The sequence below is a fragment of the Azolla caroliniana genome, unplaced genomic scaffold (assembly GCF_043228905.1).
Source record: "Azolla caroliniana isolate FFs.n. ecotype wild unplaced genomic scaffold, voAzoCaro1.0.p SCAF_14, whole genome shotgun sequence".
Taxonomy (NCBI): domain Eukaryota; kingdom Viridiplantae; phylum Streptophyta; class Polypodiopsida; order Salviniales; family Salviniaceae; genus Azolla; species Azolla caroliniana.
Window position 1 is genome coordinate 12,273,856 of NW_028230449.1, and position 17,796 is coordinate 12,291,651.

Here is a 17,796-nt window from a genome sequence, read left to right on the forward strand (position 1 = left end):
AATCAACGAATTGATGGATTAGAAAGAAGAATAAATTGAAGGAGACCCGGGGATAAGGAGGGTGGATGTGACAGAGAGAAAGAAACACAACAGTCTATGCATATCTGGTTGGATGACACCCAGGATGATTGATTAACCCAATTAATTAATCCATCCTTTAATCCTTTAATTAATTAACTTTACCAATTTAATTAGACACAGGCGAATAAATAACATGGAAAAGGATAGACAGAGAAACGGTATCCTATCACTCTTGTCTGTCTCTCTGTCTCTCTCTCTCTCTATACTCTGTCTTTCTGTGTTTCTCTGTCTCTGTCTCTGTCTCTCTCTTCCCCTTGTTTCTTCTCCTTTCTCTGTGTCCTCTCTGTTTTTCTCCTCTGCTCCGTATCTCTCTCTCTCTCTCTCTCTCTCTCAAACATAAGCCATATCCTTAGACGCGCACGCGTTAACACACACGGATACGCACACCATAGCCTGTAGAAGGCAGAATCATCATCATCATCATCATCATCATCATCAGAAGGAAGAATAATCAGAGGAAGAAGAAGGAAGAATAATCATCATCAGAAGGAAGAAGAAGGAAGAAGAATCATCATCAGAAGGAAGAATAATCAGAGGAAGAAGAAGGAAGAATCAGAAGAAGGGCAGAGAGAGAAAGAGAGAGAGGGAGGAAGGCTGGAATGATGCTGATTCGTTTACCTCCCCTGCTGCTCCTGCTGTTCAGCTCCATCTTGCTCCTCCTGCGCACAGCCTCCTCCACCACAGATGCTTCAGATCTAGGCGTCCTGCAGGCGTTTCTGAGCGGGATCGAGAACCCGACCCTCCTGCCGGATTGGTCCGGCAACGATCCCTGCGGCTCCAACTGGGCTCACATCCAATGCAGCGGCTCCAGGGTCACGCAGATCCAGCTCAAAGGAGTGGGTCTCAGAGGCAGCCTACCGTCCACTCTCAATCAGCTCACCTATCTGGAGCAGATCGCACTGCAGGGGAACTCCTTCTATGGGGCCCTCCCGTCCTTCAGCGGCCTGTCCCAGCTCTCCTCCGCTTACTTGGGCGCCCAGAACTTCACCTCCATACCTGCAGATTTCTTCAATGGCCTCTCCTCTCTCACGGTTCTATCTCTGGAAGACAACCCTCTGGATTCCTGGTCTTTGCCCCTCGATCTCGCCTCCTGCACCCTCCTCACCACGCTCTCCCTCACCAACACCTCCCTAACCGGCTCCATCCCGAGCTTCATCGGCAACCTCACGCTCCTGCAGGAGCTCCGCCTCGCTTACAACCTCCTCTCCGGGACCCTCCCCTCCAGCCTCAGCGGCTTGGCCCAGCTCACACGGCTCGAGCTCAACAATCAAATCGGCTCCGGCTCCGGCTCCGGCTCCCTGTCTGGACCCATCGACGTCGTCGGCCTCCTGCCGTCTCTCAAGACGCTGTGGATCCAGGTAAACGGCTTCACCGGCTCCATCCCGGCCAGCCTCGGCTCCGCGCTGTCCCTCTCCGACTGCCGCCTCAACGACAACGACCTGGTGGGCCTCGTCCCCTCCACCTTCTCCTCCTCCTCCTCCCTCACCACCTTCCAGATTCAGAACAATAAGCTCATGGGCCCCGTACCTGCCATACCTTCCATAACCGCCTCCTCCAGCTACACCTTCTCCGGCAACAAGTTCTGCGTCGCCACCGTCGGTGCCAGCTGCGCCCCGGACGTTAACGCCCTCCTGGCCTTCCTGCTGGGCGTCAACTATCCTCTCAGCCTCGTCAATTCCTGGGAAGGCAACGACCCTTGCTCCAATTCGTGGCAGGGCATCAGCTGCGACGCTCAGAGCAAGAACGTGAGCGCCCTGAACCTGCCCAAATCGCAGCTCACCGGCACCATATCGCCATATCTGGGCAACCTCACCGCCCTCTCCAAGCTGGTCCTCAGTGGCAACAACCTCACGGGCACCATCCCCGCCTCCCTCGCCGATCTGCCCAACCTAGTCCTCCTCGATGTCAGCGACAACAACATCTACGGCCCCGTGCCCACCTTCAACTCCCGGGTCTCCGTCATCCTCACCGGAAACGCCAACATTAACAATGTCATGTCTCCCCCTCCTCCCGGCTCGGCCGGCTCGGGCTCGGGCTCCTCCACCCCCGGGACCTCCTCCCCCTCCGGTGGTAGCACCCCATCCGGATCCGCCAACAAGTCTAAGTCCAATTCCGTGGGCACCGTCGTGGGCGCCATCGTCGGCGTGGCGGCCCTCTTCCTCCTCGCCGGCCTCGTCGCCCTCTTCCTCTTCAAGCGCAAGAAGAGGCAGCGCCTCCTTAGAGTGCAAAGCCCCAATACCGTCATCGTCCACCACCCGTCCGAGAATGGCGATGGCGGAGGAGATCTCATGAAGATCACCGTTGCCCCCAACAGCACTGCCAATGGCCGCGTCCACAGCTCTCACAGCGGCCCTAGCGAACACGTGCAAGTGCTCGAGGCCGGGAATTTGGTCATATCCATACAGCTCCTACGGAATGTGACCAACAACTTTAGCGAGGAGAACGTGCTCGGGAAAGGCGGGTTCGGGGTCGTGTACAAAGGCGAGCTCGATGATGGCACCAAGATAGCCGTGAAAAGAATGATATCTTCTGTCGTAAGTAACAAAGGGTTGGATGAATTCCAAGCCGAGATTGCGGTTCTTACCAAGGTTAGGCATCGGCATTTGGTCGCCCTTCTCGGGTATTGCATAGAAGGGAACGAGCGGCTTCTTGTGTATGAATACATGCCACAAGGAACTTTGAGCCAACATTTGTTCGATTGGAAAGCGTTAGGTTTACAGCCCTTTAGCTGGGACCGACGCCTCAGCATTGCGTTGGACATGGCTAGAGGCGTGGAATATCTACATGGCTTGGCTCAGCAAAGCTTCATTCATCGAGATTTGAAGCCGTCTAATGTGTTGTTAGGAGATGATTTTAGAGCTAAAGTCTCAGATTTCGGGCTGGTTAAGCTTGCTCCTGAAGGGAAAAGTTCGGTGGAAACTAGACTTGCAGGGACCTTTGGATACCTCGCTCCCGAGTATGCTGGTAAGATCCTATGTATATTCTATTCATGTGTGTGGTCTACATATGTTTATATTGATCAGTTCAATGTCTGAATTGCAAAGACTGGGTGCTGTTTTAGCGCGTAATGTCTTGTTTTGCTCGATCTACGAATATGTATGTATGTATGTATCCGATGATGGTTCTTATTTTATCTTCATCGATCGATCTTTGCAGTTACGGGGCGAGTTACGACCAAATCTGATGTGTACAGCTTTGGAGTGATGCTAATGGAGCTGTTAACGGGCCGGAAAGCACTGGATGAGACGAGGCCCGAAGAGAGCATGCACTTGGTGACATGGTTCGGAAGGTTGATTCGGAACAAGGAGGCAATACTCAACGCGCTGGACCCCGTGATCGAGGTTACCGAGGAGACCACCCGAAGCATCCTCACCGTGGCCGAGCTGTCAGGACATTGCACCGTGAGGGAGCCACATAAGCGTCCGGACATGAGCCATGCCGTGAATGTATTGTCTCCTCTTGTCGAGCATTGGAAACCGAATGATGTCCCCGAAGAAGATACAGGTATTGATTTGGGTGAACCTCTCTCCGAGGCTCTTAAGAGATGGCAAGGTATAGAGGATTCATCATCGTCGGCCAATCTTTCTCAATATCTGGATGGGAACACGAGGGACTCGATTGCGAGCATACCCCCGTGCCCGTTGGAGCTCGCCCACACTTTCGCATCGACTGATGGACGGTAGATATTCGGACCAACGGTATTCACATGATTAGGAAAACACTATTTTCTTTCACATAATTTCAATACCGGGGTCCAGCCGGTATTTACAGATGTTTATCTTGTAGGTAATGTGAAATTGACTGTTGCTACTTCTTCCTTCCCCCTTTGAAACCATGGATTCATTCATATCTCACAAGGAACTACTTACTACTACTACTGCTACTTGGGGGGATTGATTGCTCTTTTTTGATTTATTTATTTTTCCCTGTTATTTCCCATTGAAATCCAAAGATTGATCACTGTCTAACTCATTCTTTTTCCTCCATTAATTCATAAGCCTCCGTTTGTCTTAGATAGAAAAAAAAAAAACTGACAATTGTTTTGGAAAAGTGTATGCAACAACTAAGAAAGTGGTTTTGCTCTGCTTTTTTCTTTATACATACCGTATTAAGTTCCCAAGTTCCAGATTACATATGTGCCATTTCTACTCACTTTTTAGTGCTGTCTTTTCTGTTCTTTCATTTTTATTTATATTGTTGCTTGACAATGAGAATTTCAAATGTACAACATAATTGTGTTTGTTCTATCAGCATTATGAACAGATTTTGATATGGATCTAGTAGAAGATTTGAGAATGCACACTTGTGAACCATGTGATTGAAGGGTGTAGACAAAAATGGTTCCTTATTCCTCTTCCTAGGGTGATTTCCTCAATGGTATTGTGTTATTTTAGGAATGATTGTATGAACTCTTCGCCTCCCCTATGGATGTAGCTTTAACTTTGATGGAGCTTCCAGATCAACTTACCTAGATGGTATTGTGCTATTTTGAGGTTGTTTGCATCACCTCTTCTTTAACATTGATGGATATGGACTTTACCAATGTGGAGCTTTTGGATTAACTTAGAGAATTACCTAGATGGTATAGTGTTATTTTGGGAGGTAATGCATAACTTCCTAGATGGCATTGTGCTATTTTGGGGTTGATTGCATCACCCCTTTGTTGCCTTAGATGTATATAAATAACCTCATCAAATCGACCTTTTGGATTCTCTTTGATTTTATTTCAAACATGCCACACTGTTATCCTAGTGCTCTATTGTTGTTTTCAACATCTAGCTTGTGTGTTTTCAAAGGACGAAATACATCAGCTACAGCTTCCTGAATCCATTGGCTACTTTTGAATATGATCAAATACTTGACTAAGGCTTTCGATGTCTATCACTTCTACACATCCATCATGTCCTAGACTAAGGTTGGTGCTTGGTACATCGACATTAAAACAATAGATTTGCAACCAACTAAATGACAGTGGTTGATGTGATAGTGTAAACAAAATAGGTCCATTTCTTCTGTTTGGGTTACAGTCAAGTTTTGTATGTCAAACTTGTATCAATATGCCAGTGCAACACATGCACAATGAACTAATGCGTCAACGAGAGACCTCACATCACTAGTTGTGTCAATGAACATGTGTGCAACATAAAGGAAGGGACAAGCATTTCATGCTCTATGTTAATTTTGGCACAAAACATCTCTCAAGCTTGCATGATCTCATGCTTCTATTAAAATGTGTACAAAAGATCGAGACAAAGATATAAAGAGAGACACATCACATGCTTTTGGTTGTGTGTTTGTTTGCAAGTCAAATGTCATACACCAAAATTGTACAGAAGACTATAAGGGATATATTTTTTAGATTGTAAAATAGCATGTGTGTCTCGACATAACCAATCATTTATTCTATCCTTGATTACTCTTGCTAAATTGATCAATGTTGCATCGCTTTTCATATTGTTGAGATTAACATATATTATATAAATATTGCCTAGCATATTGATGTGTAGCCTGTAGGTAGAAACCTAGATTTTCGTTGTAAAAAAAATCCTTAGTTAAAAAGGACCAAGACAAATGTTGTATGGCAAAATCGAAAGATTACATGAATTATATGAAAAGAAAAGTGTCTCCAAGCTTCACTATCCATACATTATTAGTTTGTTTGTCTTACAACATGGTACAATTTCTCTCACATTCGTCCAATGTTAATTGGTATTTTAGTAATGTTCGTTGGTGTATTCCCCACTCTTAGTTATAGAAGACAAACCACTCTTTTTTTATCAAATATGTTGCTTTTTATTGCCTTAGGTGAGCTTACATTGGTTCTAATCAAGAGATGGGCAACTAGTTCTAAAGTTATGCACTCGGATAAGAAAAGGGAAACTATCACAAATATTGACTTTTTGTGTGATATTTTTTATGTTCATATTCCTTTTTTAAATTTTCACATGGTGTTTGAGCTGGTAGAATATTACAACACAAGAACATTTACAACAATACTTGAGAGAGTTGCATGCCAGTTCTTGAATTGGGATAAACCAATCATAGCATATGTTCACTATTGATCCTTGCTTCCTTTGTTTATTGTCAATCGAGAGTTCTCACATTTAGAGTTGCAACATTTCTTACTAATCCTTACAAAACAAAGGAGATTGAATTTTGTATAAAGGCCAATCTACGTACATTCATGCATACCCAATAGAGGGTAACAACAACTCGCTCCTCATTAAATCCTTATTGTCAATCGAGAGTTCTCACATTTAGAGTTGCAACATTTCTTACTAATCCTTACAAAACAAAGGAGATTGAATTTTGTATAAAGGCCAATCTACGTACATTCATGCATACCCAATAGAGGGTAACAACAACTCGCTCCTCATTAAATCCTACTTCATTGATTTGAGCCAATTTTGTAATGGCTTAAAGATATATCAAGAAATGTCGACAAATACACATATCTGAAATCTAAAGTACATGTTTTTTCACCATTACTTAGGGATTAAGTTGATATCTAAAAACAATGATAAGTCATTATAGAACATTGCAATCGATACACAAAGTTCTCGGAAAATAAATGATGATGTTCATATTTGGTAAGTGTGGGCCTAGCATCAGAACTTGTACTTTAGATGTGGATGCCTCGTGTAGGATAAGTTGGAGCCCACATCTTCAATTTATGTGTGAGGCGAGACTATAGAGTTTCACATGTACATAGATCCCCAAAATGGTTTTTTAGGTTTGCCCAACTAAGTATCGTGTTAAAGTGTCATGCAAGCTTGTTGTATTTGTGTTATTTGTTGGTGTCATAGTCTATTTTGATCCAATTGTTGTGTTTTTGCATAATAGTGAGCGCATACACAATTGTATGTGGTTGTTTATGATTTGTTGGCCTATCCAACGGCTTGAGGCTGTTGTATAATGCACCTTCTTTGGTTGCTTATTAAAGCGTGTAACCATTTCTAAATGTTAAAGCACAATGTATTTATTGTCAATTGAATGTGAGCATGAGAGGTTTTTTATTCTTCTTAATAGCTTTTGGTTGGCCTTTGAAACATAGAAAGCATTCCCCCAAAGATAAGTATAGACATTGTTTCCATCCAAAACATTTTTTTGAGAAAGTTAAGAGGTTTTGTTGAAATTGAGGAAATATTATTTGGATTCCTTGGGGTTGTTGATTTTGTGAGTGCAAATTGCGAGAAGGATCTATTCATAACATTTTCACAATCTAAGTACATATTTTCATAAAATTTCCCAATATAATCCAATGCATTAAAGACATAAACATATAGTTGGACAAGCAACAAATTGTGGCCAAAGAAAAGAGATTTTATAATGTTTGACATAAATATATCTAAGCAAATATGCTAACAAACATCTTGCAATCTCAATCTCAATTTATCTTGGAAGTTGTGTGCAATCCATGCAAATAGATCAAAGAAGTGATCAACATGGTAAGTCTAGTTTATAATTGAAATATGGCGTAGTATATGTGACATCTCGATGGGAGGTAAATGGATATGCTCAATAACTCTACTTATCCATGAGTAACTCTACTAATTGGAGTAATCAATGTGCATGCTTTTCTTGTAAATTCATGTGTGATTTAAAATGTGTAGTTTTGAGTACCAAGTATGTTGTCTAGCTAAAGGGCACCCTAATAGTCCCAATTCTTTTCTAACATCCTACATATGTATGTATCTTCAATCCATGATTTCACAAAGTAGATTGCATGACGTTGAAGTGTAGGTGTAGTCAATATTTAAGTAATGGGAATTCAAATTCACCTAGCATGGTAAAGCGTCTATATGCAAATTCCACAAAAGAAAGATCACAATAACCACCACCAAGGGTATTGGGTAGTCGTAGCAATACAATGTTCGTAACATGGGTAACAACCGCACGTGGCCACACAACACTAAACTAAACACAATACGAAACAACCCAATCAACCACCTTTTTCTTTGTGGCAAAGTAGATTCTTGTTTTCGAATAATGAGAAATCAAGGCACACCTAGGAAATTAAAAAAACAAATTAAACAACATCCACTAAGAAAGAATATTAAGACAATTGCATGAAAAGAGCATAGGAATGCACAACTAACGTAATATTTCATAGTTCCTTTCTAAAAACAAGATATGGAAAGTAAACTCACTCGACCAATGTATGAATTGTATACACCATAGTCCGTTACAAGAATAACAAACATCTGTACATTGGCATCAACAAGAAAAGGCTTGTCCATATTCACAATATACTTTTTAGTAGATCAATGGTCTACAAGTGGCAACACAAGCACTATGATGAAAATGTATTTACACGATTTCAGATTTCCAAAACTCCGTAAATGGCATCAACACAAAAGAATCACACCAGAGCAATGATGTATATCTATGACACGAGTTCGCATTTCCCAAAGTAGCATCAATTTTACAAAGGCTAAAATCCCATCCTACTACTTTGAAACTCTTCAATGTGAGCTTATCCTTGAATATTGGAAAACGTTTTCTATTACTTTGGGATTACCCTCCCACGTAAAACATTTGTACGATGAATACTTCCTTTCGAACTGAGAACGCCAGAAATGAAGCATGTGGACAACATTATTAGACCATCACATGTTCCCAAAAAGGTGCATTCACATACTAGATTCACCATCCCTTATGTCGGGCCTCTTCACATGCTACAAGCACCCATTCAGATACAATCTCGAATATAAATATTGTTGGCAACGTAACAAAACTAAACATCATGCATAGCTCCTTGTTCCACATAGAACAAAGAACAGACGCTGTTTTATTATGAATTAAGCTGATCTGAATTAAAATGGGTCCAACAGATTGAAACACTTTGAATCTGAAAATCGCTTGCCATTTTCAAATGCATTAAACAAGTTATTAACTTAAAATCATGCTCCAACAATCATATCAACATTAACTATCACTGACATGAAGACAATCCCTCTTCTTGGTAAAAATTTAGTGAAAGGTAAACAATAATAAGATGAAAGCACATTCGTGCATAATCGCTATAGTACTCTTTATGCTTATTTGCACATATCTATGAATCACGATCTACTAAATTATGAACAAAATGGTTAGAACCAAACATTTAGGCATTATTTTATGAAGTCAATGTGTTAGGATTTCCCAGTTAACAATGATAATGAAAAATAGGGTTTAGCTCTAAACCCATTTCTTGTTATAATACCAAAAGAATCACCAGATGATAACGGGAAATACCAAAACAATGGTAATGTACATTTACGAGCATAGTATTTACAAAAAAATTGCTTATCAAGCAACATTTAACTCTTCCTAAATTTAAATGCCTCGAGTGGTGTTGAAATAAAAAAATACCAAAAAGGCATATGCTAGCACTGAGGGCACACAAGACAATTTAAATTAACACTTGCCATCATCATGTAAGAGAAAGAAAAGGCTATACTTCTAGCATATCCCATGTACCAATTTTTTGTAGGAAAATTATATGGTAAAAAAGTCATGCTAAATACAGTAACAGAAGCAATTGAAAGACCATTCCTTGACTTTCCTAACACATTGGCATTGCTACTTGCAATGGTTTCATATTTCTCTGTAGTAGAAGAGCTATTCAACATATACCCTTTTTTTAAAGAAAATCACAAGGTGAAAAAGTCATGCTAAATACAGTAACGAAAGCAATCGAAGAGACCATTTCTCGACTTTCCTAACACATCAGGATTGCTACTTGTAATGGTTTCTTCTTTGTCTATAGTAGAAGAGCTATTCGACATCTCTTTTGGGATTGGAAAGCTCTTGGAGACAATCTGTATTTGTGGGGCGACTTTTTCAGATGTGGATACCGTGGACAAAAAGGAGGTTAGCATACGTACCACCTGAGCAAAGTTGGGCCGGACATTGGGATCTTCGGCCCAGCATGATTGCATTATGAACACTAACTCATCAGGTAGATTTAAATTATCTGAAAGTGTTGGTCTTGTTCCCTATGGAAGATAAAATAAAATTTAAATAAATTAACTCATAAATTGTTTAGCTGAATTAACACATACGCTTAAATTACCCAAAATGGTTGGTTTTCTTCAATGTGAAATTGTTTAGCTGAATTAACACATACGCTTAAATTACCCAAAATGGTTGGTTTTGTTCAATGTGAAAGATAAACACATAATTTTAAGTGGAAGTACATCAAACTATCCCTCATTATTTTCACAGAGATTCCCCAAAATACTTAAACCAGGAAAAGAGTTGGGGGGGGGGGAGGGGGGCATTTTGGTGAGTTTCCAAAAACTTAAACCAGGAAAAAAAACAAGAAAAAGCATTAACATAGAAGCAATGAAAAATCTTTCTTAGTGTTTCAATGGGATTCCTTACTTTAAAAGCTGCTGCATATGCTGCTTGCAAGTTGGACATGCCCTCGAAAGGCATATGATTCGTTAGAAGCTCCCACAAAACAATCGCAAAGCTATATACATCAACTTTATTATTGTAATGTTTCTTCTCCCCATTACGCAATGTAACTGTACTGTACAACTGTATTCATGAAGCAAAAAAGCACCAAAAAAAAATCAAGAGACACTCTTGCAGTATAAAAACAAAAAACACTTTCACGTTAATTGTAGTTTATGGTGTTTAGGGGGGAAAACTCTGACATTTTTCCCCCAAAATACCCATCAGCTTTTTGTTTATTTCCCAAGACGCCCCTTAGTCAGCCCCCAAAGCACAATTACAGCAGTCAAATATCATCCCATGAAAGTGAGCATTTATAATGACTGTTTATGCCCTTCTCTCTAAGGTTTGACATAGGGCGTTTAGAAAAAACAAAAACCTCATGGAATTTGTCGATATAAAGAAAAATGCAGGGGATATTTCAAAGTTTTATTTTCTTATTATTAGTATGGAAGCGAAAAGATCAATGCAAACAAAACCTCAGGTGCCATCCATCTATAAGTTCCTGTCTCAGCTGTCATCATCTCTGTTAATGTTTCTTCCCTCGCTAACCCAAAATCCACAAGCTTTACAGTCTTTTGATCAGCCGTCAATAGAAGATTATCTATATTGCCAAGCCCACAAAGAAAAAAAATTATGATCTCTTTATGTAGTGATAAGTGTCACTGTCTCATCAAAACTCCCACACTTGTAATGATGACAAAAAATCGTGTCAAATCTAAAAATTTATCTTACATTGTTTTCTGATATTACATTGTTTGTCTTCATGTGGGAAGCCAGATGGCTGTACTTACATACATAGGATTACATGAATATACCATGTGTCTATGAGCATAAATATACATGACTACATGTTTGCATAATGATGATAGGTGTATGACTCCACAAACACAACAAACAAGTAGAGAGATCTCCATATGTATATAGATGCACATAAATTATGCATTACTCTAGAATATGCATTGGATGAGAAGGCAAAAAAATTATAAAACTATTAGTTATGCCATTTGCAAAGAGATTGTTAAAAGAGCTTTACAACACTGAAATTGATTATTGATATTGACAGCGATTGTAATGATTAAAAAACTATGGTCTTAAGTCAGCATTACCAGGTTTGAGATCACGATGGATAATGCCATGTTTGTGAAGGCAATCCATGGCCTCAGCGATATCCAATGCGAATTTCACCGCAAGATTTTGGTCCAACCTTTTTGGCCTCATGCTCAATAATAATTTCTTTAATGATCCTCCTTGTAATAGTTCTGTTACTACAACCATTACCGTTGGTTCCTTGCATGCTCCAATGAACTGATAATACATAATAAAACAATCTCATTTGAGTAGTAAATCATCGCAACCAATCACCTAATAATATGTTAGCTATATATACACACACAGAAAAAATATATATAACTAACAGAATCCCAATATATAGAAGTATAGAACTAGCATAAATATACCACTCTTCATTGTAATATGTAAACCATTTCTTTATTAAATTGTTTCTTACCTTCACAAGGTTCTTATGCTGTACTCTGCATAGAAATGTGACTTCCCGTGCAAATCTGCTCCCTCGTTTTGCCACTTCTTCAGGTGTTCCATTCATTTGAACCAACTTCAATGCTACACTCTGTTCCTTGTACCTGTCAAAGATGAAACAAGGAAAACCAACAACATAAAAAAGATGCAATAACTTATAATACAAGTGTTTGCTTGGGTATTTTTTTGCAAAGATATATATGGCAAAAACTTACTTGCCCTCATAAACTTTTCCATGGGCACCTTCTCCAATCCTTGGTCCGACAAATAGAAGCTTTGGATCGATCCGCCATCTTTCATCGATTATAAACTCGTCTGTTCCAAAATCTGAGCTATGGATAGAAACAGGACTATCTCTTCCTCCTCCATCTGGCAAAACCCTAGCACCACTTCTCATTACATCTTTCCTATCCAGTTGGGTTCCTTCCATTGAACTCATTTGTATTTTCTTTTTAACTAACTCTGCGATTCAACCTAGAACCAGTGTAATCTTGACTAGTATCTCTTTCTACATATCTGACTCTACAACAATTTTCCAGGGTAATCTTATAATCTAGGCTCTCCTTGATATGCGTAAAGAATCTAGCTTTTTTTCCAGAATAATCTCATCATAAGGGTCACTTTTACATTTGCATTTTTAGACTCTCTTTAACATAATTCTGCATTTCCCAGTGTAATTGCAGCATATTGATCCTTATACCTGTGAACCTAGCATTCTCCAATGCAAGCTCATCGTGCGAGTCACTTTACGAATGTGAAATTTTCTTTCACGCCAGAATTAAGGCCATCACCAAGGCTTTTGTACAAATGAGAATTTTAGTTTGCTTTGCCAGTGTTAAGACCGTCATCAAGGTTCTTTTACATATGTGAAATCTTAACATTTTTCCAGCGCCAAGATCATCATGTAGGTCTTTTTTGTTAAAATGAAGGTTCTAGGTTCTCTTCATCCACACTTCTGAGGGGTATTAAACCAAATAATTCTGATAATATTCTTATGCCAACCCACTCTTCTTAGATAGACACATTTTTTGACGCTTTCACCTATGTGTGAGAAAATGGAAAATCTTGAGTTAGACTCAATAATCAGATTCTTTTTTTGAATCTTTGTTTAGTTTCAATGGTCTGAGAATTTCTGAGATTATCTCCTGAGTCAGAGAATTTCTGCTTACCTTCAGTACTCCGAAATTTTCGGAAAACCTCCCAAAAATAGAGGTATCTCTGTTTAGCTTCGGTACTCAGAAATTTTGGGATTTTCTCCCAACGCAGACAAACTCTGTTTAGCTTCAAGCTTAGAATTTTTTAGATTCCCTCCCAAAACAGAGAATCCTGGTTAGCTTCAGTACTCTGAATTTTTGGAATTCCCTCGCAAACAGAGAACTTTTGGGATTTCCTCCCCAAATTAGAGAACCCCTGTTTAGCTTCAATACTCGGAATTTTGAGATTCTACACCAACTGAAGAATCTTACGATAGATTCAAAACCCAGATTTTCTTGAGGTTCCCCTCTAAGCAGAGGAAATTGACTTTAGATTCAAAAACTCAGATTGTTTTGAGATACTCTTCCAAGCAGGGAGTACACAAATAAATGAAGGTCCTTCAAACTATAGGACGAAATCCTGGGAGGTATTAAAACTCTCTTAGCACCATTATCAAGCTCCAATTTCAAAAAATGAGAATTTGAATCTAGAAATTGAGATGCAGATCTAAAACAATAAAATACAGAGAATTTCTGAGAGCTTGAAACGCCCACATTATGTTACCATTTTCAGAGACCTAATCTAGAGACCAGAAAAATATTAAGAGCCCAAAACGAAGAAGAAGAAGAAGACGATGATGATGATGGTGATGATGATGATGAGGAAGAAGAAGAAGAAGAAGACGACAGAAACCCTAGCTGAAATCTCTTCTTTCTTTCTTTCTCTTTCTCTCTCTTTCTCCCTCAGAGTCTCTTATTCAATAGCCATTGTTCAACATTGAAGATCAATAATGATAAATTTTACCACATGTGTATGTGTATGTGTATGTGTATGTGTATGTGTATGTGTATGTGTATGTGTATGTGTATGTGTATGTGTATGTGTATGTGTATGTGTATGTGTATGTGTATGTGTATGTGTATGTGTATGTGTATGTGTATGTGTATGTGTATGTGTATGTCTCTGTCTATGTCTATGTCTATGTCTATGTCTATGTCTATGTCTATGTCTATGTCTATGTCTATGTCTATGTCTATGTCTATGTCTATGTCTATGTCTATGTCTATGTCTATGTCTATGTCTATGTCTATGTCTATGTCTATGTCTATGTCTATGTCTATGTCTATGTCTATTGCATGTGCATGTACATGTGTATGGGATGTGATTTCCCACCACTATTATAATTTATATTGATAAAATTTACCACATACATATGTGTATGCATGCAGACACATTGTGGTTTCTCACCAGTAATATAATTAAAGGAAAAGCTCTCCAACAATCTTTGATTTTCTTTATTTTCGAGACTTCTGTTGAGGTTTTTGTTATTTCCCGGTACGTCTTTGGGTTCAAAAGACAAAAAAAAGATGGGGTGCACAGGGATGAGACCGTATAATTGCTCTAAGTAGATTGCTTAAGAAGGGTTGAATCGAGGGCATTTAGGGAAAAGGTAAAAACTGCAAGGGTAATTTCAGACTCTTTATTGGTATGGCAAGTCTCGAGATGTATGTCATCATATATGTGGATAGATAGTTAGGCTTCAAACATTCATACACTTGTATATATGTACATATACACATCATACATGCATCAGTTCATGTACTAGTAGATATATTTCACAATTTAGTCCTAGTCAAAAGCAATTTTGATCGCAACTATATAAGGCTATATATGTACGTGTCCATATGTATACAAAGATAGATAGCCCACACATTGAACATTCATTCACTCATTCATATACATGTAGACACCTACGTACAATCATGTATCAGATTTAACGAATCGGAAGCGTGGTCAAAACAATTTTTTATTGTGCTTATACGAGACTATGTGTATGTGTAGATGTATGCATGGATCGATATTAAAATGTTGAACATTCATTCATACATGTGCATACATAGATGTATACATATGCTCTTGTATTTAGATTTCCCAATTCAAATGCCTAGTCAAAACAAATTGGTAAATTGGTTTGCATGTATATGGGGCTGTTTTGAACATTGAGGAGCAATACCTTTTGAGTGAGAGATAAAGGGAGGAGGAGAAAAAGAGCATTAAGTTGTTTTTAAAAACTCGTCTATGCTACCAACAATCCCATTTTGGGGTCTTATGCTATGGAGCATTGCTTTTGAGATGGAGAAAGATAGAGACATGGAGAAGAAGCAGAAGATGAAAGAATATACGGAAAAAGTTTCCCTTACTTTTGGAAACCCCATTTTTTCAAGGGCCCATGAGGCAATGTCAACACCAAAGGATTGTCTCTTTGTAGAGGAATAAGGCACAAGGCGGGAATGCCATCCAAAGAAAACATGGAGATATCTAGCAAGCTAGAAAGTTTCCCGGAAAGCAATTTATGTTTCACTTGCACATAACAAAAAATAATGATTATGCCTTTACACACTTAAGATTGCAATGTCGTTTATGCATTGGGTGGGTTTACCAAGCTAACCACATGCAACTTGGCTTGGAGCAATTGCCAAATTGGTGTTATATTTTTTTGATGATTGGCACAATTTGTAATACAAGGTCAATACCATGATAACACTTAGTCTAGTTGCTTGGAAAGTTTGAATGTAGCCTTTGTATGCTTTGCTCTATCTTGCTTTCGATCACATGCTCGCATGTAAATTTATTATTTAAAAAAATTAACTATAGAAGTCCACCTAGCTTGTGAGCATTCCATCAATCCTCATCAGCAAGACATTGTCAAACTTACAACCTATAGCATGCATGGTCATGTCCCAAGGTTCAAGTGAGATCAACTTATCTTCGATCAATAAAGAATGATGTTAAAGTAAACGACCTCTTATATGACAAGCATGACCATCCATACCCTAAAGTACCATAAATATGAACACACTTCGAAGCTTCAATATATGTGAAGTGCATATCCACCTACAAAAACCAAATAGGATGATGCAATCTTCTCCTTGCAACTCATTTGATATCTAAATCAAATGTGAGATCTCTAATTTGTACAATAGTATATGATATGAATATTACATATCTTAGATTAAATTATTCAAACCATCTATATGTCTCTCTCAAGCAAGCCATCAAAAGTACAACCAAATAACATTTGACCAATGTTCAAATATCAATTCATTGACAAGGTGTCAATGTTTGTGCAATATAAGAACTACAACCTCTTGCATTTGCTTACACCTGATACATTTTCTTAATTATAAGCATTGTCTTTCAAATAGAAATTATTATCGTTTTCATTCCTCATCTTGTGGGAACATGTCAATATCAATTTTGAAAGCTATTTTTTGGAGCAATTCGTTGTTGTGCATGATCTCAAACTAAAAGAATGAAGACTTGTCGTGTTGAAGGGAACATCAAATCCATTGCTTGAGACGTGTACCCACAATGTTCACAACATTAAGCTTTACCATCATGTGTTATGCAATAGAACTTTAAAATTTTCAATAAGGTAACATTGTGTATCTATAAGCAATAATTTATGGGGAGGTTCAAACTCTCTTATATTCTTAGTGCATTCATGTCGTGCTTTAGCATGACATAGCGTCTTGTCTTTGTCAAATATTATGTACATGCAATTAGCATGAAGTAACCTTCTCATCCTCATATTCTCATAAGCCTTTCCCCCATTGAGGCAATGCACATGGGCCATAATCAAAAGCATAATTGACATTGAAGTTCTTCCTCTTGTCACTTGTGAAATCGCTCGTCTAAATTCAAAGTAAATTGTTTGACATATTTGTTTATACTTGAAATATGCATTTATTGGTGCTGTAGAAAAGATAACACAATCATTTTGATGGTTAGAAAGACCAAAATGTATGTAGGAACATGATCAAGTTAATATTTAACCATTGACACACAAACATGTAATTAACACACAATTAAATACTAATTTATTTCATTTTTTGTGTGCTTATATTGAGCCAATAAAAAAAACTGGTGTCCAAACAAACAACCTTTGCCAAGGTTTTAGATAGTTTGAAATGATGATGCATGGATTGCTCCTTTTCTAAGTACCATTGTGGCCAACATCACATCCATTTATATGCTACAAATGTTGCTTTTGAAACTTGGTATTTTCTATTATTTTATGACATTATTATAAGCTCTTTGCTCCTAGTTTTGTCACAGAAGCTTTTAGCAAAGCTTTTGTGAGCCCTTCATAGATGACATAAAATGAGGATTATCCCCACTTAATTACAAGTTTACAAAAGATTTGAGAACAATCTTCACGAGAATGGGTCTGAAGAATGAAAACTATCAAGGTGTGCTCAAACCTCTAATTGACAATTTTAGGTATAATGGTGTTACTTCTATGAATAGTTCAATGTACTTCCTTAAACATGATTGGTGAAATGATTACACATTTGAATTTGGAATCATGGATCCAAATGCTTATAAGGAATAGAAAATAGATAAAGATGCCTAATGTCTTAGAACGAGGCATTCTACATAAAACAAGAAATGGATTGTAATGAGGCCTACAATCAAACAAGGTATGCATTACAAACAACTTGGAATTGTAACTCCTCTCAAGGAGAGTAGGTATTA

At 38.7% G+C, this 17,796-nt stretch overlaps 2 protein-coding genes across 3 annotated transcripts; one reads left to right on the top strand and one right to left on the bottom strand.

Moving 5' to 3' along the window:
- Positions 1-600: 600 nt before the first annotated feature.
- On the top strand, positions 601-4,197 carry LOC147855476 (receptor-like kinase TMK4). Its single transcript, XM_087330129.1, has 2 exons — positions 601-3,045; positions 3,238-4,197. Exons 1-2 carry the CDS (start codon positions 681-683, stop codon positions 3,762-3,764), a joined length of 2,892 nt encoding a protein of 963 aa, XP_087186255.1. The 5' UTR covers positions 601-680; the 3' UTR covers positions 3,765-4,197.
- Positions 4,198-9,456: 5,259 nt separating this feature from the next.
- Positions 9,457-14,025, bottom strand: LOC147855477 (serine/threonine-protein kinase STY13-like). Of its 2 annotated transcripts, XM_087330143.1 has the most exons (7): positions 13,233-14,025; positions 12,279-13,104; positions 12,035-12,167; positions 11,634-11,832; positions 11,004-11,128; positions 10,450-10,608; positions 9,457-10,061 (listed from the first exon to the last, which is right to left on the bottom strand). In XM_087330143.1, the coding sequence occupies exons 2-7, from the start codon at positions 12,500-12,502 to the stop codon at positions 9,738-9,740; spliced, it is 1,164 nt and encodes a 387-aa protein (XP_087186269.1). In that variant the 5' UTR covers positions 12,503-13,104; positions 13,233-14,025; the 3' UTR covers positions 9,457-9,737. The 2 variants fall into 2 exon arrangements, with proteins under 2 accessions (XP_087186269.1, XP_087186268.1); XM_087330142.1 differs by having other exon boundaries at positions 12,279-14,025.
- Positions 14,026-17,796: the final 3,771 nt, after the last annotated feature.

Coding starts and splice junctions, on each gene's coding strand:
- LOC147855476 (XM_087330129.1), top strand. CDS start 681: ATGATGCTGATTCGTTTACCTCCCCTGCTGCTCCTGCTGTTCAGCTCC. Junction 3,046..3,237: donor CCTCGCTCCCGAGTATGCTG/GTAAGATCCTAT, acceptor CGATCTTTGCAG/TTACGGGGCGAGTTACGACC.
- LOC147855477 (XM_087330143.1), bottom strand. CDS start 12,502: ATGAGTTCAATGGAAGGAACCCAACTGGATAGGAAAGATGTAATGAGA. Junction 11,129..11,633: donor CCATCGTGATCTCAAACCTG/GTAATGCTGACT, acceptor TTGGCAATATAG/ATAATCTTCTATTGACGGCT. Junction 10,062..10,449: donor CATATGCAGCAGCTTTTAAA/GTAAGGAATCCC, acceptor TATCTTCCATAG/GGAACAAGACCAACACTTTC.